The sequence below is a fragment of the Arvicola amphibius genome, chromosome 4, assembly GCF_903992535.2.
Source record: "Arvicola amphibius chromosome 4, mArvAmp1.2, whole genome shotgun sequence".
NCBI lineage: Eukaryota > Metazoa > Chordata > Mammalia > Rodentia > Cricetidae > Arvicola > Arvicola amphibius.
Genome location: NC_052050.1, coordinates 59,046,608 through 59,068,641, shown reverse-complemented (window position 1 = coordinate 59,068,641; position 22,034 = coordinate 59,046,608). Strand labels below are relative to the sequence as shown.

The window sequence follows — 22,034 nt, the reverse complement described above, 5'->3', positions numbered from 1 at the left end:
CACACTTTTGTGCACACATACAAACACACTTGGTTACAAAATTATCTGGGAGGGGAGGAAAAGGTGATAAGAATGGAGCTGGGTGTGGTGGTGAATGCCTTTACTCCCAGCACTCAGGAGGCTAGTAAGTGGATCTGAGAGTTTGAGGCTAACCTGTTCTACAAATTCAAGTCCTGGAAAACCAGGGCTACGTAGTAATGTGGGATTTCCCTCATATGCTGTGATTACCATTAATGAATAAATTACTGCTCTGAGCCTATAGCAGAGCAGGGTGGGGAGGAGCAGAGCTAGGCAGAGAAGACTGGAGTGAATGTTGTGAGAAAGAAGGGCGGAAGCTGTGTAGCCTCTGCCAGATGGAACTTTAATGGGTAAGCCACAGCCATGCAGCAATACACAGATTAACAGAAATGGATTAAATTAAATGTAAGAGTTAGCCAGTAAGAAGCTAAAGCTAATGGGCCAAGCAGTGATTTAATTAATACAGTTTCTGTGTGATTATTTTGAGATTAAGTGGCTGGTTACCAACAAGTGGCCTCTTTACTACGACATAGTAACACTCTGTCTCAAAAATAAATAAAAATTTAAAAGACACTACTTTTCAAGGCATTAAGGAATGGGAAGATAATGAGTAGGACTTTGATTAATATATATGGTGAAATTTCACAGAGTACAGAAAATTTAAAAATCAGTTAATTTAAAAAATTATTGTTCATGTCCATGTTTGCATGATGTGGGGGTAGGCAACATGTGCCACCGTGTGCAAAAGAAGGCCAAAAAACTTTGCGGAATATGTTTTTTCCTTCCACCTTTGTGTGTGCTGACTTGAACTCAGGTTGCATGACAAGCACATCTTCTGATTGAACTTACCTTCTGACCCTCAGTTAACTTCTTAATGTCTTTGGTTTGCTGTCTTGGACATATGCTACTTCCTATGATTTTAGGGGAATCAGGTAAGGTATGCTATCTAACATAAAAAAAAAATAAACAGCTCAAAAGCAAACAAAACAGAACAAACAAAAAGGAAGGCATAACAGTATTGTAGTCCAAAACAAACTCAAAAGTGGTAAGAAAAAAACCATAAGAGCTGGGTGGTGGCATAAGTCTTTAAACCCAGCACTTGGGAGGCAGAGGCAGGTGGATTTCTGTGAGTTCAAGGCCAGCCTGGTCTACAGAGCGAGTTCCAGGACTGACTCCACAGCTACTGAGAAATTCTGTCTCGAAAAACCAAAACCAACCAACCAAACAAACAAACAGAAAACCATAAGAGACCTGTGTTCAAGTCAACGAGACAGCTGAGTGGTAAAAGTGCTCGCAAAAAGAGCAAGCCCGAGGGAGGACGTGCATTCTCCACCTGGAACCCAGAGTGGAAGGAGAGAACTGACTACTGCAGGCTATCCTCTGGTTCCCACACTCACTGTGACACATGTGGATCTGCACACATACACATCATAAATATAACACTTTCAGGGCCGGGCGGTGGTGGCGCACGCCTTTAATCCCAGCACTCGGGAGGCAGAGGCAGGCGGATCTCTGTGAGTTCGAGGCCAGCCTGGTCTACAAGAGCTAGTTCCAGGACAGGCTCCAAAGCCACAGAGAAACCCTGTCTCGAAAAACCAAAAAAAAAAAAAAAAATAAATAAATAAATAAATAAATAAATATAACACTTTCAACAAATTAAAACAATCTGAGTTCACTAGTAACAAAAAGTATCCTATATTTAGTTATTAAAATTTCTCAAATAATTGAAAAAGAACTCTTCAGAGTTATAAACATAGTTCAAAATACTTTTTACTGGGCTGAGGAGATAGTAAAGTGCTTGTCATGCAAGCATGAAAACCTAAAATCCACAGCACCAGGACCCACACATCTGGGAATGGTGAAATGCCTATAATCCCAGCCTTTGGGATATGAGGGACAGATGAAGTCCTGAGTGGAAATCCTGTGTGAATGTGTATTGTTGACATGAGCATAGTCATATCAAGGACCCCAGTGCCTCAGAACCATGGGATTGGCAAGGCCTTCCCTTGGTCTAAGTACAGATATTGACAGGTGCTGCAGAAAATATCAACCATTGCTGCTTCTTCCTGGATGACTGCAGCCCGAGATGGCTCCCCCCAAAAGGCCCCTACTTAAATTCAGCTTTATATAACAAATTGATGGAGGATTCCCATTGGCTAATAAAGAAACTGCCTGGCCCATTTGATTGGCCAGCCCTTAGGTGGGCGGAGTAGACAGAACAGGAAGAAGGAAGTGAGGTAGATGGCTCGGTCAGATGCTACGCCTCTCTTAAGTTAGACAGACTGCCGTGCCTCTCCTCAGAGAGAGATGCCAGATGCGATGAAGCTCCAGCCCAAGATGGACGCATGCTAGAATCTACCTGGTAAGGCACCACTTTGTGGTGCTACACAGATTATTAGATATGGGTTAGTCAAGATGTGAGTAAGAGGCTGAAAATAATGGGCCAGGCAGTGTTTTAAAGAATACAATTTGTGTGATGTTATTTTGCGTGTTAAGCTAGCCAGGAGGCAGAAAGCTGGGTGGCGGGAACGCAGCCCGCAGCTCCTCACTACAACAAATACACTGAATTTCTGGGCTGCTAATGTACCTCCATCAGAGTGTATGCCTACCCGATCCCAGTTTTTCTGTATATGTTACTGTCACTGTCAACACAGTCAGGTCAATCTGAAAGCCATGCAGGTCATGGCATCTGGGGAGGTGGAGACAGGCAGATTCCTGGACCTTGCTGGCCAGTTAGTCTAACCTAATAACAAGCCCTGAGCCAGTAAAAGATTCTGTCCCAAAACCAAGGTGAATAATGCCTGAGGATTAACGTCCACAGCTGACCTCTGGCCTCTGCACACACGTTAGGCACACTGTTGTGCATGAATACAAACACTTGGTTACTAAAATGAAAAGCCATGTTGCCAAGCAGACGGAAGCTTTAGTGAAAGAGCATGATACTCACAGTATTACATAAACCTAATCACAACTGGCAGTTTGACTAGAATTTACAAGCAAGTTGATTTTACTTTTTTTACTACTTAAAACTTATCAATGGGATTGGCTGCTGGCATTAGAAGAAAAGGCTCTGTATGCCTTCCTTCCCACTGAAAGATTAACATTAGCTGATACCTGAGCAGAGGAGCCATCGGAACCACCTGAGTGAGACTCCTCAGGAAGGCAGGCAGAGCTGTGAGCAGCCAGCGAAATGTTCCCTCCGAGAAATTCGTCTCCTCGAACTGAATGGATGAGGTCATTCAAATATTTGTAATAAAGATTGCTGGACAGAAAACCAGGCAAAAAGACCTGAAAGAGGAACAGCATTTTAAAAATGAAAATCAAACACATCTAGTACTTCACTTTAAAAGCTTATCTACAAGTCTATCATTTACAGTCATGTCAGTAACTTAAGCTCCAAGAGGACAGAGCACCTCTGACCTCCATGGGCACCTTCATCACCCAGGCATACAAACTTATACACAGACATGAAAACTGAAACTAAAAAATTTTTAAGAATTACAAAGGGGCCAGGAGGCAGAGGTGATGCCTTTAATCCTAGCACTTAGGAGGCAGAGGCAGGCAGATCTCAGTGAGTTAGAAGCAAGCCTGGTTTACCAAGTAAGTTTCAGGACAACCAGAGCTGTTACACAGAGAAACCCTGTCTCAGAAAAACCAAACCAAACCAAACCAAACCAAACCAAAATAACCCCCAAATGAGTAAACAAAAAATTACAAGGAATATGACTGCTAAGTTGAATTCTAACCTTCAAATATATGGTGAATATCAAAAGGATGTTATTGTATATCACTTGCAACACATCAAATTATCTGTATAAGCTTTCCAATGCTAGTTTTTTATTTGTTTCCAAGTAACTAAGGATACTTGTTGAATAAATGCTAATTGGAGCATATTTTTACAGTCATTAAGAATTACTAATGGGCTGAATATACCGAATAAGTACTCATGTTTATCATTCTTATTTTCCACTACAGACGGCTTTCACAACACTTAGCACAACTGTGGATATGTCAGTCTGTAATGAAATGTCTTCTCATAGACCTAAGCTTCAAAGGTCAAAAGCCCCATTGGTTTACCAACAACAGCAACCAGTGTAGAAATACTCAAAAGTATTTGATGAATGCATCACTCATGTCTTCATATCCTTTAACTACCTGCTAGGTCTGCTACTGCTAATATTAGGGCAGGGTAGTGGGGGCACGATGGCTCATGTCTATACCCAGCACTTGGAAGGTGGAGGCAAGAAGATCATGAGTTCACAGCTAACCTGGGCCACATAATCAAACTCTGTCTTGAAGGGTCTCCAACGCCCCCACACCGCTGAAAAAACAAAAACAAAACAAAAAAACCCTAGTACAAATCCTTACGGATCAACATGTATTAAGAGCTATTTTGTCCTCCTTCTCCCAAAAGTACTGAGGCTAAAACCCAGGCTCTCACATGACAGTCAAGCGCACTGCCGCTGAGTTACAGACACAATCACTTTATTTCTGAGACAGGATTTCCCTCAGTTGCCCAAGCTGTCGCTGAAGTTTCACTTTTCTTTTTTAGATTTAATTTTATTTACTGTTGCACACATGCACACATATGTGTAAGTAGGTGTCCATGTACCAAGTCATACAAATAGAGTAAGAAGACTACTTTCAAGTGTTTGTACTCTGTGTACACCATGTGTTCTGGGAACTGACCTCTAAAAAATCCTGCCTGTCCTTCTCTTTTGTGTAATATGTCAGTTTATGTGTGTCATCCTCAGGAACTTGGTCTGCTCCTTTGAGATGGTCTCTCACTGGTCTGGAGATCACTAATTTACTCTACACTGGCTGGCCAGTGAGCCACAGGAATATTACAGATGTATGCCACTCTACTCAACATTTCTGTCTGACTTCTAGGAATCAAACTCAACTTCCTGTGCTTATAAGGCAAGCACATTACCAACCAAGCCACCCCGTATCTCCTAGCTGTGAACACTAATTCCCACCTATCTGAGATTGAAGGCTGTATGTCACCATGCCCAACTACATCGTTTCTTTGTATTTTATTTCTCATTAAGTTTATATTTTTTATACCCCATCCCCCAGACTTGGATTTTTCTTTTCAAATCATGAAAAAGTTACTATCTTGGTTTGTTATTGATACTTTATTACATTATCTCTAGCTGTGCTATAACTTGCCTTTATACTAATTCTTTTAAATTTAGTCGTTTTATGTGTGTATGTGCATGCAAGTAAAAACCAAAGACTGATTTTAGGTATCTTCCTCAAACACTTCTCTACCTTATCTTTGAAGACAGGGTCTCTCACTGAACGTGGGGCTCACTGATTGGCTGGATCTTCCTGTTTCTAGGTCCTCAGTGCTAGGATTACAAGAAGCTTCCTCTCCACATCTGGCTTTTTAAGAAATCACTGAGGATCCTAACTCAAATTTGACTGAGCTACCTCCCTAGCATCTAAGTCCAATTGTGTATGTGTGTGTGTGTCTGGCATTTTATAATAGTGCTTAATCAATCCCTTTCCACCTGGATAAGCATGAAATGTTTCAGTGACGTAAACTCATAAATTTGCCCCAGACTCAGTACAATTCCTGACAAATCTGTCCTAAGTCATTAAATATGTTGTTTATAAATACTGACATTATTATTAAGCTGTTAGTGATATCTCAAAAGTGATCAAAAACCACAAAATTAGTGTTTCGATGTGATGTTCGGTGACTGCCTGGGCCACTCAGCCTATACAAGTGAGGTTAATACATACCAAGTCAAGGTGCAAAGCCTCTGCTCTTAATCACTATGCTATACCACTTCAGTTTCCCACTGTTGTGCTAGACAATGCATTTTCGGTTCCACAAGTAAAACTCTTGTAGTTTACTATCTGAAGATCTAGTTACCTTCTCCATCGTTGTCCAAGCCTGACGTAATGGAGTCGTGAAACAGTTAGGAAGCGGCCCACCTTCCCTGCAGATATTGGACTCAATTTCTAATCGGACAACATCGTCAAATCCAAGGGGGTGTGTGGCTTGGAGGGAAAAGTACCTATAGCAGACAGAGATTCAAAGTAAAACCAAACTGTACACAAGTCTAAGCGGAGGTCATAATCAGGCACCCTCATCTGGGCTACAGAGTCAGGTAAGGAAGGTGCCACTGTGCACCTTATTCTTCTCACTTCCTCTAGTGTGGGGCAGTACTATACAGGCCACATGTTTCTGCATCAGTAGCCAGCCTCTCAAGCCACAATAGCAACAGAGGTGCTAAGAGCATCTTCAGACTGGCTGTCTCCGGAGCTCAGGATATGCTGGTGTTGTGCTGATCCTTTCTTTGTAATTATGAAGACAGCCGGAGAAGAGGTGTCAATTCCAAGCTAGCGACAGAGCTGCAGATGTGACTTTAGTCCTACTACCCCAGAAACAGAATGCTAATGAACTTTCCCCTCAGTTTATCCTTGGGGATAAAAGATATTTGGAAAATAAACGCAGGTGATCTTCAGGATTTGGATGAACCCTGAGACTCCCTTCCGATATTGCTGTGTGAACTGTGTCTCAATTATTTCCTTGCCTCCACGCTAGTCCAGAAAGATAGTTTATGTTGGGGCACTGGACCCCGACACTCTAGGAAACCTGCTACCTCTCACTTGCCTTCCAAACACCTTTAGGTGCCCAGCCATTTATAGCCAGAATAAATTCTTCTATATTAATTGTGAGTCAGGTTATATGGAGGTTATACGGAGGCAAAGAAATCAATCAACTACACATACTTAATAGGCACCTGTTTTCTGTTTAAAATTTAAAAAGTTTATGTAAGAAATTTTCCTAAGAACCTACCATTTTCCCTGAAAAAAGATTTGTACATAAAGAGCATACCACTATACCCACAAAATAACAATAAACATGTGGGAACCCCAAAACAAACAGTACTAAAGATGAAGCGGATGGATTTAACAGGAGTTAACTCAAAGGACCTACTGATAATTTAGAAAAGAAAGAGTAGTTAATGAGAACCAAAGAGTTTGAACATAACGGAATATAGTGCAACTGATATTTAGTGCTTTGATTATGAATACAAAAAAGCAGTGCAAGCCGGGGGAAAAGAAAACTTCTGAATAGTCTAGGGGCATCTGTCTCCATCTAGGACAGAAACACAGGGATGATGATGCATATAGGAAAGAGGAATAAACACGCAGGAAACTACGAAGTCCAACCTGACAACGCAGTGGGATGCAGTGGATACACTTGCATTGGCTCTGTACAGTTCCTGAGCTCCAGCCAGGACTGAGAGGGGCCCTGGCCACTACTCTGCTCCAGCACTCAGAAACTGTTCTCTTTTCATCAGCATTTCCATAGCAGAAAGCACCTGTCCTGTGCTGTAAGCAATGACAAATACTCTCCCATGAGTTCAGCTTCCAGGCACCCTTGACCAAACTTCAAATGTGCATTCTTCCCAGCCAACAGCATCACTGTCCTCACCTACTACCTTCCACTAGCTCACCACAGCAGGGAGCACTCAGCTAAACAGGAAAGTTCTGCCACACTACCTTGCTCTGTGATTCTGAGAAACAATGTCCTTTATGTGACTTAGTTCCTTACCTTCAAAACAGAAAAATTCCTCAGAATTATCAAATGTTTTCAAAAGAGTGAGCATTTCTGAGTCTCTCCCTCAAACCTGCTGAATCAGAACCTAATACAGAGGACTGAAAGCGAATTCTTAAAAAAAGATTTATTTATTTAATGTGCATTGGGGATTTGCCTGCATGTATGTCTATATGAGGGTGTCAGACCACCTGGAACTGGAGTCACAGACAATTGTGAACCACCATGTGGGGGCTGGGAACTGAATCCGGATCCTCTGGAAGAGCAGCCAGTGCTCCCAACTTCTGAGCTATCTTTCCAGCCCCGGGAAGTGAATTTTTAACAAGCTCTTAGGTGAATTTTTTTAAAGATTGATTCTATTTATTTTATGTGTTTGGGTGTTTTGTCTACAAGTGTGTCTGTGTACCACATGGGTGCCTAGTGGCTTTGGATTCCCTGGTACTGGAGTTACAGATGGCTTTGAAATGAAATGTGGGTGCTGGGAATTGAACTCAGGTCCTCTGGAAGAGCATCCAGTGCTTTTAACCACTGAGACATCTTGCCAGCCCCTCTAAATGATTATTACACAGACAACTTGACACAAACCTGTAGTCCCATGTTTAGCAACCAATGGTCTAGATATGCCTGGCCCTTTTATTCTACCACCACAGGGTTCTTGCTTTTATATTTAATTCTTTTCATGTGTGTGTGTTGTCTGTATGAATGTGTACAGGTGCCCATGGAGTCAGAATACAGTATCAAATCCCCTAGAGATGGAGTTACATAGAGTTACAAGCTGGTAACAGAAGCTGAGCCCTCTGAAAAGCAAGCAACAAGAGCTCTTAATTGGTGAGTCACTGGTCCAGTCCCCAGGCCAGTAAAGCTCTCTAATCCTCAAGTCACTTTTTACATCTGTCTGTGGATACAAACAACAATTTCCTCACAAGAAAAGATAAATGTAAGGGAGAACATGGCTATGGGGCTGGCCAGTTCTCTCACTTTCCCAAGCAGATGTTTTAGTTTATTTATAAAATGATTTTTCCCCCAATTTCTTGTCTTTGGTGAAAACTAATGAGAAATTGGCTGGTGTAGCCCAGAGGTAGAGGACATGCTTAGCATATACAAGGTCATGGGTTCAATTCCTACCACTAAAGACAAAAGCCATAAAACTACTTGGAAAAAAAACTAGCATTTATTATCAATGTAGTAGAACCTACGATTAAGTCACACCCTTTCCAATCTGTTCCAATTAGTTTAGTGTACTTCTGTTATGTTCTAGAAACAACATTTTTATTACCCAAACTCAAATTTTCTTTCCTTTTTCTGATGCTGGGAATGATGGAGCCTAGCTGCTGGTCCACGGGGCTCTATACACGCTGCCTCTATCTCAGTTTCTTCTAAGTGTGACATTTCTCCACTTCTTATAACTGCGTCAATGCTTTTGTGTGAAATTTGCTTTCAAGCTTTTGTTGCCTGGCAAAATTCAATGATTTTTTTCTCTTTTCACATATGTATGTAAGTATCTATGTATGTACACACACATGGTCACGTGCAAGAGAGCAAGCATGTGTTGCATATGTGTGTGGAGGCCATAGGGTGATGCTGAGAGTCTTTGTTGATGACTTATCTACTTTCTCCTTTGAGGTAGAGCTTCTTTCTTCCTTTTAAAGGTGATGTTCTATATATATTTTATTATTAATATTATTTTATGTGTCTGAGTATCTTGCCTGCATCTATGTCTGTGTGTCATGTGCAAGCTTGGTGCCTGAAGAGGTCAGAAAGAAGGCACGGAGTTGGGGCTGGAGAGATGGCTCAGAGGTTAAGAGCATTGCCTGCTCTTCCAAAGGTCCTGAGTTCAATTCCCAGCAACCACATGTTGGCTCACAACCATCTGTAATGGGGTCTGGTGCCCTCTTCTGGCCTGCAGGCATACACACAGACAGAATATTGTATACATAATAAATAAATAAATAAATAAATATATTTTTTTTTTTTTAAAAAAAAAAAGCAGGCACGGAGTTCCCTGTAACTGAAGTAACAGGTGCTTATGAGTTGCTAAGTGGGTGCTGGCTGGGTATGGAACCCCATCCTCTTGAAGAGGAGCAGTGCTCTTAGTGGCTGAGCCATCCAACTCGGAGACAGGGTTTCTTAATCAAACCCAGAGCAACATAGCTTCTTTCAGGGAAGCCCCCCATCCCCAAGTTCTGCTTGCTATATAAAAATCCTCAATTTCCTCAGCAGGGACTTTTGTTCTCTGACTGGAAAGTTCTGCATCCAACACTCCAAACCAACTTTTTTTTTTTTTTTTTTTTTTTTTTTTTTTGGTTTTTCGAGACAGGGTTTCTCTGCAGCTTTAGAGCCTGTCCTGGAACTAGCTCTTGTAGACCAGGCTGGCCTCGAACTCAGAGATCCGCCTGCCTCTGCCTCCCGAGTGCTGGGATTAAAGGCGTGCGCCACCACCGCCCGGCTTCCAAACCAACTTTTATGTAGTGTCCTGGGGAACTCCTTTGACAGGAGACGGACTTTATTCAACATTATTACCACAGTGTATAGTTCTGCTCAAAACACACGGACAAACACACTTACTTGTCATATAAAATCATGGCGTCACTCTGTGCTTCCTGCCCGTCATACTGGCCCTTCTTGGCAGCAAGCTGAGACTGGAAGTTATCTGCTGCCAGCCAGAACTGTAAGATATTCACCGCATCTTCTTTCTCCATGTACTAGGAAGAAAGCACAAAGGAGTAAGACGAGACACAGTCTCCTCACCACTTTTAACCCCCATGCCGTTAGTACTAGAGTGAGAAAGACCCTTCACTCCACACCCGTCAGCCACACAGAGACAAGTTTTAGAAGCATATACTAGACACGTTTTAAATATTCTTTTGGGGGAGTAAAATTAACAACAACAAAAACCCACACCACGGACAATGAGATACAAACTTTAGTTCACTGGAGTTAAAGAAAAATAATCAGACAAATTTGGACTCATACTTCCTTACCAGTAATGACAGTGAATTAGCCAAACTAATTCTTTTACACCCAATCATGGCTACCATTCCATTAGGACGTATGAACATTCAGAAAGATAATCTGAACAAATACTGATCTCAAGCATGGTCAGAAAGGGAAAAAAAATGTAAAGCAAGTCAACTGTATGTTTAGTGCACTATTGCAAGAGGCCCCGTTCAAACCTCTAGGTCGCGGTGTTGTGAAACTGGGAGCTGCTCTGCCAAGTAATGTTGGGGACTGTGAACCTATGGCCTCCTGACGGCTAAACCAGAAACTACCACAGGAATCTTTAAAATAGCCATTTGTTTTACAACAAAAACATTTCACTTGCTAAAGCCTAATAAACAGTTATATGCTAACAGTTATATGCTAATAAACAGCTCCATGCCTTTCCTGGATAATGCTGCTCCCAGAAGCCATAGGATATTAAACCAAAGTTAAGTGCCAGAAAGTGCTATCTTCCTACAAGCTGTTGAGCAGGGAGGACCCAAGACCCTCAAAACAGTATCAGGCAATTGCCACTGCAGCTGTTTGCCCACCAGAACTAGATGGTAAAACCCCATTTGCTGAAGAAATCACGCTGATCACATGACAAAGAAATCTAGCTGGAAATGGAATAAAGGCTTCTAAGTAGGAAGGCTCTGTACAATGTACAGCGGAGAACTATTACAATCTTACCCCGCTAAGGACTATGTGTCCAACACTCCTCACCAGTCAGGCAAGCTGTGCTCACTAGTACAATAGTGGCAAGTCTGTCATGGAGGTAACCAATTTGTTTTCTGATTATATCTGCAACTCACTTCAAAGGAAATAATCCACATTTGGTAGTTTAAACACAGGCAAAAAAAATTCATGGCTAAGAAGGTCAGAAGCCCTAGGGGGTATGATACTACTGTTGCTTTGCAAAATTAATACGATGTGCTTGTCAACTGTCAAGATGCTTTCTAAATAACATGTTCAAATACATAGAATAGTGCTATAGTTTTGATGAGAGACTTTTTTTTTTTTTTTAAGACAGGATCTTACTATGTAGCTCTGGCTGGCCTGGAACTCACTATGTAGATCAAGAGAGCCTCAAACTCAGAGAGATCCACCTGCCTCAGTTTCCCAGTGCTGGGATTAAAGGCATGCACCACCGTATCAGGCTGAAAAGCTTCTTTTTGTAGTGATCAGTGGTGATGACATAGTGACTGTTGAATATGCAACTGTAAATGGGACATCTGTGTCCCTCCCTCCAAGGCTTGAGGAAAATCATGGAAGAGAAGTCAGAAAGAATGTTAGAGCTGGAGGAAGGGAACAAGTAACGTGGAACACTGAATCCCAAGCACAGTGTGGCTGTTCCCCTGCTGAACTCAGGTACTCAGCAGCTGTGACCACCTGCAAAGATGGCCACAGACTGGATCCATCAACAATCTTGTTGTGGAAGGGGGAAGGGGTCATGGCGCTACACAGCTCCCCGAAGATTACATGAAGTTAATGACAGATGAGGGATGGAGAGTCGTGTTCTTTAGTGGTAAAATCAATGTAAGTGCCATGCTTCTGTAAAACCCTAATGACACTCACTTGACAGATGGACACGGACACACACCCCAAAACACACACAACAGAAACCCCACAAAACAAACAGAAGAGGGGCAGTTGGGAACAGGATGGAAATGGGGGGAGAGGGAGAAAACAAAGTATTTGTGTCAATGTACATCTATGAATAGGGTCATAAAGAAGTTCATTATCATGTATGATTATATACTAATAATTTTTTAAAAAGACTTCTATAAGGGGCTGGAGAGATGGCTCTGTGGTTAAGAGCACTGTCCTGAGTTCAGTTCCTAGCAACCACATGGTGGTTCACAACCATCCATAATGAGATTTTGGGCCCTCTTCTGGCATGCGGGCAGACATGCAGAAAGAACACCATACACAATAAATAAATAAATAAATAAATAAATAAATAAATAAATAAATCTTTAAACAACAAAAGATTTCAATAAGATGAATAAATATTGAATACCACATATGTCTCAAAGAGATTAACAGTTTGCTTCAAATATTATACTGAAAAATTCTATCAAATAGCAAAAGTAAAAATGATGAACATAGGAATACCTTTCTTCTGAAATCTGGTCTGTAATTACCGCAATGGAATGAAGTAGACAATTCTATGGCCTTATTTATTTATTTTTGGTTTTTTGAGATAGGGTTTCTCAGTAGCTGTCAGTCATGGAACTTGCTCTGTAGACCAGGCTGGCCTCGAACTCACAGAGATCCACCTTCCTCTGCCTCCCGAATGTTGGGATTAAAAGCATGTGCCAACAATGCCCAGCTATTTATTCACGCTTAGTGTGTGTATGTATGTTGGGAGTACCTGTGTTTATGTGTGAGCATATGAAGGCAGAGGTTGACATCAGATGTGTTCCTTATTGCACCCTACCTTATTTTTTGAGACACGGTCTCGTAGCCCAAAGCTCACCAACCGAGTAGACTAGCTAGCCATCAGACGCAAAAGAGCCTCATGTCTGCACTTCCCAATGCTGAGCATATAAATGTATTGCCATGCCCAGCTTTTCCGCTTGGGTTCTATGGATCTGAACTCAGGTGCTCATGCTTATTCAGCAAGCACTTTATTACTCAGCTATCTCCCCAGCTCCTACTTATTTATTTTTGAGGTAGAGGTTCAAGTAGACCAGGGTGTCCTCAAAGTTATTATGTAGCAAAAGATGGATAACCTTGAATTTCTGATCCTCCTGCCTCCACCTCATGAGTGCTGGAATTACAGGTTTGCAGCACCACACTTAGTTTTACATGGTGTTAGAGACTGATCCCAGAGCTTCATGCATGTTATGCAATTACTCTGCCAACTGAGTTATCTTCCTAGCTTTCAATTCTATGGCTTTAAAATAGTTCAATTTTTTTAATGATGTACTCTCTTATAGTGTAACTAAAGTGCTTTTTTAAAACTGGAGTTATTTTACACTGAGTTTTCTCTTTAACTGGATGAATATGCCATTAAAGCTGTCTTGCCTAAAGCACAACCTAAAACAATCATTTTGGAAGAATTATCTCTTCTATGTCATTTTGTGTAGACAGATCCCCAGCATGGGGCTGGAATGTTCTAACAATATAAAAGAAAATGCAAAATTTACCTCAGAGAAATAAAAGAGGGCTGACTCACAGAAGAGGATGTCAGCCAGGTAAACAGTCCCACTGGTGAGCACTTCAATCTGATATTTACAGAAATGGTGACTTCGCAGAAACTCACTAAAGTGCCTGCATGTGGATAAAAAGAGAGTATTTGAGGGAAAGACCAAGGAAAGAGCATAACTAAAAAACAAAAACAAAACACTCTTTCCAAAACTATTCCTATTAATGTTTTCTTTTTATTTTTCGAGACAGGGTTTCTCTGTGTAGTCCTAGCTGTCCTGGAACTAGCTCTGTAGACCAGGCTAGCCTTGGACTCACAGAGATCCGCCTACCTCTTCCTCCCAAGTGCTGAGATTAAAGGCATATGCCACCACTGCGTGGCTTTATTCCCACAAAATCTTAAAAACCTGGGTCAAGGCTGCCTTATTTCCCAAGATGTTATTCCTGATTACTTTCAGCTGTAAGCCATCTCCCCATCTCTCAACGAGTCTGTGGCTTTCTCCTGATAGTTCACACATGCTATTTCATGTTAAGGTAACCAAAGAACATGGACTGTTTCTTTTATTGAGCTGTAACTTCCTTTAAAGTAGGCATAGGATCTACTTGTGGCTCTGTACAAAACAGATAATAGGGAGTAAAAGAATGAATATATAAATTTTTAAAGGCACAGAGCAATAATCTTAAAAAGTCTGGAGACAGTTTATTATTGTTTACAGAGCATAAACTAAAAGCATGAACAAATCAGATTTCCATCTGAAGACATGCATTACTAAATTAACAGATTATCAGTCATACACTACAGCCTCAATCACCCCAAACGGCTTTATCCAAGTGACTTGAATTTTCAAAAGTGCATTGTTTTTAGTTGAGTGAAGTCCATTTTTTAAGCAGGAGCCAGATTTCCCAGGAGTGCTAATGTGAGAATATGAACTTACTCTTGCTCCATTGCACTAAAGACTACAGCCTGTGCCAGAACGAAACAGTTGGGATCCACCTGTCCATCTTCTCCACAAATCTTTGCTGTGAAAGAAATAGCAATTGAATTTCTACTAAATTCAAGCTATACCCACTTTAAACCAAATTGGAAATAATAGTTAGGGCATACACATGACATTTCCAATAGAACTAAAAGGGGTGGCAAGATGGCTCAGTAGCATTTGCTGTCAAACCTGATGACCCAAGTTCAACACCTAAAACCCATGTGATGGAAGAAGAGAACTAATTCCTACGGTTGTCGCACAACTTCCACCGTGGTATATACACTACATCCCAAATAAAAATCTAAATAAATATCTAAATAAAAAGGATGAGAATAAGTATAGGTAACATCTTAGAACAGGAAAAATCTTTTGAGGTATCAATATGGAAAACAGATGAAAATACTGAACAAGACAAGCACTACTCCAAAATACATTGCTCCAAAAACAAGATGAAAAGGCAATTAACACAAATGGGAATAGGATAAGAGATGGATCAGTGGTTAGCAGCATATACTGCTCTTCCAGAGGACTCAAATTTGGTTCCCAGCACCCATGTGAGGCAGATCACAACCACCTATAATTCCAGCTTCAGGGCATATGACACCCTCTTCTGAACTCCACAGACGCCTAAATTCACGTGCTCACACCTACACACAGAAATATGTACATATACACACAACTTAAAATAATATATTTGTTTTGTTTGGGACAAGGTTTCTCTGTGTAGCCTTAGCTGTCCTGAAACAACTTGCTCTATAGACCAGGCTGGCCTTGAACTCAGATTCTCCTGCCTCTGCCTCTTGTGTACTGGGATTCAAGGTATGCACCACCACTGCCCAGATATAAAATATTTTTTTAAAGTCAGGACACATGGCAGGCAGACCTCTCTGAGTTCAAGGCCAGTCTGGTCTACAAAGTGAGTTCCAAGACAGCCAGAGTTGTTACACAGAGAAACCCTGTCTCAAAAAAAAAAAAAAAAAGAGGAAAATAAGTCAGGATATGTATGAGAAGTAAAAAATTACCATTAATTAATGGCTCACATCCCATCCCAAATAAAAACCGAAGCAAGGCACAACAGGTGACTTCAAAGGAACAGAGGTGGGTGGCACTCTTGTCATTATCCAGCCACCACCAGTTTTCTTCTATTTAAAAAACAAAGTGGCTATTATGAAGATACATAAACTTGTGAGTTATCAAATGGAGCAGAAAGAAAATCAGCATAAAACTGCTTCGGCCAATACACTCACACATTATTTAATAGTATATGATTAAGCTAACTAGGGCAGAGGAAAACTGATACCAATGTTAACAGCAGGATACACCAGTGTATCTTCTACAGGGTAATCTGGCAGTTTCTACATTAGCTCTTTTTTGGAGACAGGTACTATGTAGCCCTGGCTGGTCTCTGCAATTCTTTGTAGAACAGGGTGGCCTCAAATTCACAGAGATCCACCTGTCCCTGCCTCTGGATAAATAAAATACTTTTAATCATCAATACTATTTATAAGATTTAAAAGTTTAGAAGCGAGAGTTACGAAGAAAGCTGCCTAAATAAATTATAGTACATTCATAAGCTATTTAGCTGGCTGTTAAATACTCCTAGAAAAACCCTGAAGCAACCGCAATAGCCAGTTCTGCTCTGTTCCTGGCTTTAAAGAGGCATCAAGAAACTCAAGGGTCACATCCTGATCCCTGTATCTACCACTCTCCCAGACAATACTAAGCCGTGATACTGGGATACGTGTGTGGTCTTTGGCCAATTTCCTAGCAGTCGGCTCTTAAACGTGGAATCTCTGGTATTATGGGAGTCTTCATCATATGTTTGTAAGACAGCCAGTAGTTAAGAATCCCTAGAGAGTTTCAGGAGGGGCCTGGTCACCAGAACGACTGGGACCTATGACCATGGCCTACGAGAGGGTAAGGATTTTCAGTGAGTGGTACTGAAGGCAGGGTGATGACTCATGGCCAATAATCATGTTCAGCTATGCCCACACAATGAAACCTTTATAAAACCTAAGTGGCCAATAATCATGTTCAGCTATGCCCACACAATGAAACCTTTATAAAACCTAAGTATGGGCCTGAGAAAGTGGAGTTTCACATTAATGACCACAGAGACTGGTGCGTATATGGAGAAAGATGAAGGCTCCATGTTCCTTCTCTAATTTGCCCTGTACATAGCCTTTATTGACTATGAACCTGAATCCTTTCTAAATACCCTTAAGTACAAATTAGAAAATATAAGTATTTCCTAGAATTCTACATGCTACTCTAGGAAACTAACCAAATCCAAGGAGGGTATATGAGAAGCAGCAACATGGGCCATGACCTTCTTCGAAAGGGGAAGCACTGTGGGACCAAGTCCTCAATCTGCAGAATCTGAGGCTGCTTCCAGGTAACCCGTGACAGAACTGAATTGACAAGGAAAACATCTAAGGAGCATCTGCTAGAGAATCATTTGCTTAACTAGTTGTTGATGGGGGAAAACCCCATGTATCCGGGGTCACAGACCAGTCTCACATTTTGAGAGAAGAGCCTGGCCACACCATCCCAGTGTGTCAAACCTTCCCCACCCCCCGCCTTTTCTTTGTTTTTTTTGAGACAGGATTTCTCTGTAGCTTTGGTGCCTATCCTGGAACTAGCTCTTGTAGACCAGACTGGCCTTGAACTCACAGAGATCTGCCTGCTTCTGCTTCCTGAGTGCTGGGATTAAAGGCGTGCGCCACCATGTTTGGCTCTTTGAAGACTCTAAAGTTTTGTCTACAGTCTACTATTCCTAAGATGAGGAGGGTATGTGGAATTGCCAAATCCTCCAAATTTTTAGTGCCCATTTTATTTAACCTATCAGCATCATTTAATATCTTTATCACTCCATAAAACCTTATTGTCACCTGTCTCCTCCTCCCCAACACTGGGATTATAGCTCTGCACAGGAACACCCAGCTCTCCCAATTTAAAAAAAAATGTAAACAGGTGTTTTGTCTGCATTTATTTTTGTGGACCACATACATGCCTGTGGCCCATAGAAGCCAGAAAGAACCAGACCCCTAGATCTGGAGTTAGAGGTGGTTGTGAGCCACTGTGGGTGCTGGGAATCAAACTCAGGTCCCCTGAAAGAGAAGCCAGTGCTCCTTAACTGCTGAGCCACTGCTCCAGTCCCACAAAAAAATTTTCTCTTTAAATTTTTTTTTAATCTCTGTGGGATATGTGTGTGACGTGTGTGACGTGTGTAGGTAACTTCACAGGCCAAAGGGAGAACTGGTCCCCTGCAGCTGGAGCTCTAGAGTGCTGAGAACTGAAATGGGTCTGGTAGAGCAGGAAGCACTCTTTTTTTTGGAGACAGGGTTTCTTAGTAGCAGAGCAGTCCTGGAACTAGCTCTGATAGACCAAGCTGGCCTCTAACTCACAGAGATCCACCTGCTTCTGCCTCTCGAGTGCTGGGTTTAAAGGCGTGCACCATCACCGCCCGCCATGAAGTACTCTTAGTCTTTCCTCCAGTGCCTCTTCTCCCCATTGTAAAACTTTGAGCCATACAGAAATATAGCTGCTGACATAGTTTTGTCTATGCACATATACTATATATATGTATATATATATATATACATATATACATATATATATATATATTATGATGGAAATACATTTTTGAAATGTTTGCCTCTATGACTCAAACACTTTAATTTTTCTATGCTAGTCTTTTTTTCGGCAGGGATTTGAGGTTATAAAATAAGGCTAATGTTAATTTACAGAATGAACACACTGTCACCAAGAGAATAGGGGTTCACACCTTTAATCCCAGCCCTCAGAAGGTAAAGGCAGGCAGAATCTGAGTATAATCAGGTATACATAGCAAGTTCTAGGTCAGCTAGTGCTACATAGTGAGATCCTGTCTCTAAACAAAAACTAATTACAAACAAACCCTGTGATGTCCTTGAAAGCACCTAACTTCTCTACTCTCAAGCTTCCTCATTTACAAAATTGTATTTATCTGTGAGATTCTTTTTATTTTAATAAATTACTTATTTTACTTTATATGCACTGGTGTTTTTTTCTCTGCAGGTCTGTGTGAGGGGTAGCAGATCCTCAGGAACAGAAGTTACAGATAGTTGTGAGCTAGGTGCTGGGAATTGAACCCACGCCCTCTGGAAGGGCAATCAGTAATTTTAACTGCTAAGCCATCTTGCAAGCCCTGAGATTCTTATTAAGATCTGGTGCCCTCTTCTGGACCTCAGGCATACATGTAGGCAGAATGCTGTATACATAATAAACAAACAAATTTTTTTTAAAAAAAAGACAAAGAAAAGTACAGGGGGGGGGGGGCGCTGAGGGCTGAGAGATAGTACAATTAAGAGTACTTACTGCTCTTACAGAAGACCTTTCCAGCACCCACACGAAAGCTCACAACCACCTGTAACTCCAGTTACAGGGGACCAAATGCCCCTCTTCTGACCTCTGTGGGCTCCTGCATGCACATGGTTAATATTCAAGCACACACCCATACACATAAAATAAATATTAAAATTTTTAAAAAAGGCACTTTGAAAACAGACTAAAACAGACCAGGAGCTGGGCGTTAGTAGCACACGCCTTTAATCCCAGTACTTGGAAGGCAGAGGCAGGTGGATCACTGTGAGTTTGAGAGCAAGTTCCAGGATAGCCAGGGATACACAAAGAACTCCTGTCTAGTAAAAAAAGAAAGGAAGATACCGGGCGGTGGTGGCGCACGCCTTTAATCCCAGCACTCGGGAGGCAGAGGCAGGCGGATCTCTGAGTTCGAGGCCAGCCTGGTCTACAAGAGCTAGTTCCAGGACAGGCTCTAGAAACTACAGGGAAACCCTGTCTCGAAAAACCAAAAAAAAAAAAAAAAAAAAAAAAAAAAAAAAAAAAAAAAAAAAAAAAGAAAGGAAGGAAAGAAGAAAACAAACTAGGGAGAGAACTGTTATATTTCATGTATACACACACACACACACAAAATCTCCTTGGGGCTGGAGAGATGGTTCAGCACTTAAGAGCACTTGCTGTTCTGGCAGCAGACCTGGTTTGGTACCCAGCACTCACAAGGCCACAGTCCAAGGGCCTGATGCCCTCTTCTGATCTTTATAGGCTCTTGCACTCATGTGATAGACATATATTCATGTAAGCACACATATATACGCATAAAAATCGTAAATAATTTTTTTTGGCTGGCTGTGGGGGCATATGCCTTTTCCCAACACTCAGGAGGCAGAGGCAGATGGATCTCTATGAGGCCAGCCTTTTCTTCCAGGCCAGCCATGGCTATAAAGTAAGACCCTGTCTGAAAACAAAAAAACAAAACTCATTATTGTTAAAGAAAAAAAAAAATCCTAGTCAGTAGCGAAACCAGTCAGTTCTTTTCCCCGTGACTGCTTACCTATGATATCATTTCTCATGGCTTCTGTAATTGGTATTGGTTTGGCAGCATCTGGAGATATATATTTGGTGAAAGTATTCACTGCATCTTGTTCTATACCTACAAGAGAAGAGAAGGACAACTTCAAACCACTGAGAAGGACTGTGTTCCTAAGAGCAGGGGGCTGTTTGCTGTGTGGTGCTATTACAAGTCAGCTTCCACGGAAAACTGCCCTTTCACTGTGTGGCTCACAAAACAGGAAAACCTTGTGTCAGCTCTTTCTTCCAGTGTCTGTATGAGCTACTAAGCTCCTTAGTAACAATGATCCCTTTGTTACTTTTTGTCTCTTCTCTGGAGTCTCTGCTTGAAATAAGTGCACAGTAACACAGCTGTAGAAGCTCAAAACAGTCTGTATAAATCTACATTTATAGAAAATGTTTGAGACATTTAAACATGGAGCCAAGGAACCATGGACCAAACTCTATGAAAGGGAGGCCAAAAGGGATCATCTCTTCCTTAGTTTGTGACTGTTGCATTACTTGTTACAGGATGAAAGCAAATCATTTGCTTCATCTTGGTTGAACTTTGGGTCAAAAATATCTCTAGAAAGCCGGGCGGTGGTGGCGCACTCCTTTAATCCCAGCACTCGGGAGGCAGAGACAGGCGAATCTCTGAGTTCGAGGCCAGCCTGGTCTACAAGAGCTAGTTCCAGGATAGGCTCTAAAACTACAGGGAAACCCTGTCTCGAAAAACCAAAAAAAAAAAAAAAAAATCTCTAGAGAGTTACCCATTTATTTTAGAGTCTCCAGTTCAGGGGAACAGAGTTTTGTCTTTATGGTTTTTTGAGACAGGATTTCTCTGTAGTTTTAGTTTTGAAGTATGTCCTGGAACTGGCACTTGTAGACCAGGCTGGCCTTCAATTCAGAGATTTGCCTGCCTCTGCCCCTCTCCCCCCGACCCTGGGTGCTGGGATTAAAAGCATGTACCACCACTGCACGGCTGGTAATACAGATTTTTAAAGTATGTCTCTAGGGTTCTCTGAATTTCTTCAGTGTTTGCTGTAATATCTTCCTCTTCATCTAATTTTACAAACTTGGATCCTCTCTCTTTTGCCTAATTAAAGTAAGGGCACACCAACCCTTTAAAAAACCAGTTGTCTCCTAGATTCTTTGTATTTCCTTCACTGACTTCAGACCTAATCCTGGTGGTGAGCGTTTGCTTTCTCTCTCAGCCCTGATTTTGGTTTCTTCCTGTCTGCTTGTTTGGGCTGTTGATGGCTCTTGTTTTTCTAACACCTTCCTGTGCACCATTAAATTAGTAGAAAAGTACCTCCCAAATATTTTTATGTACATACATGGTGCTATAAGCGTTCCTCTTAGCACAGCCTTCATTATGCATATGTTGATATGCCGTGTTTTCATTTCTGAAGTCCAATTCTAGGAACTGAAAGCTTTCTCTCTTCACTCTACTCTGATTCACTGGTGTGCTGCTCACTGTGCACTTTTCACTCTACTCTGATTCACTGGTGTGCTGTTCACTGTGCACTTTTTATTATTTCTCTTATTTCACAGTGGCCAGACAGAATGCAGGATGTGATTTCAATTTTCCAATATTTGTTGAAACTTGTTTTGTGTCCTACTATGTGGTTTATTTTGGAGAAAGTTCCATGGGCAGCTAAACCTTTAAAACTTGGAAGAATATGTATTCTTTAATATTTGGGTGGAATGTTCTGTCGCTCTGCAGTAAACATCCTAAGCGTCTATCAACTGCCAAACAGATAATGAAAATTTGGCACACCTGCAGAAGGGAATAGTATTCAGAACTAAGAAAAGTGAAACTTGCAGGTAAATGGATGGGGAAGAAAACGATCATTCTCGGTAAGGTGACCCAGACCCAGAAAGACAAACAGCTCATGCATGTTTTCTCTCATGGTTGTAGCTTTGAATCTTCAGATATA

The 22,034-nt window shown here is 41.4% G+C and overlaps 1 protein-coding gene across 1 annotated transcript in view; it reads right to left on the bottom strand.

Annotated features, from left to right (window-relative positions):
• Window positions 1–22,034, bottom strand: part of Akap10 (A-kinase anchoring protein 10) — a 68,721-nt gene that overhangs the window by 25,673 nt on the left and 21,014 nt on the right. Inside the window, exons 5-10 of the mRNA XM_038328037.1 lie at window positions 20,099–20,197; window positions 14,662–14,746; window positions 13,729–13,852; window positions 10,163–10,299; window positions 5,903–6,047; window positions 3,133–3,306 (exon numbers count right to left, since the gene is read on the bottom strand). Coding sequence (XP_038183965.1) covers window positions 3,133–3,306; window positions 5,903–6,047; window positions 10,163–10,299; window positions 13,729–13,852; window positions 14,662–14,746; window positions 20,099–20,197 — 764 coding nt within the window. The remainder of the gene's footprint in view (window positions 1–3,132; window positions 3,307–5,902; window positions 6,048–10,162; window positions 10,300–13,728; window positions 13,853–14,661; window positions 14,747–20,098; window positions 20,198–22,034) is intronic.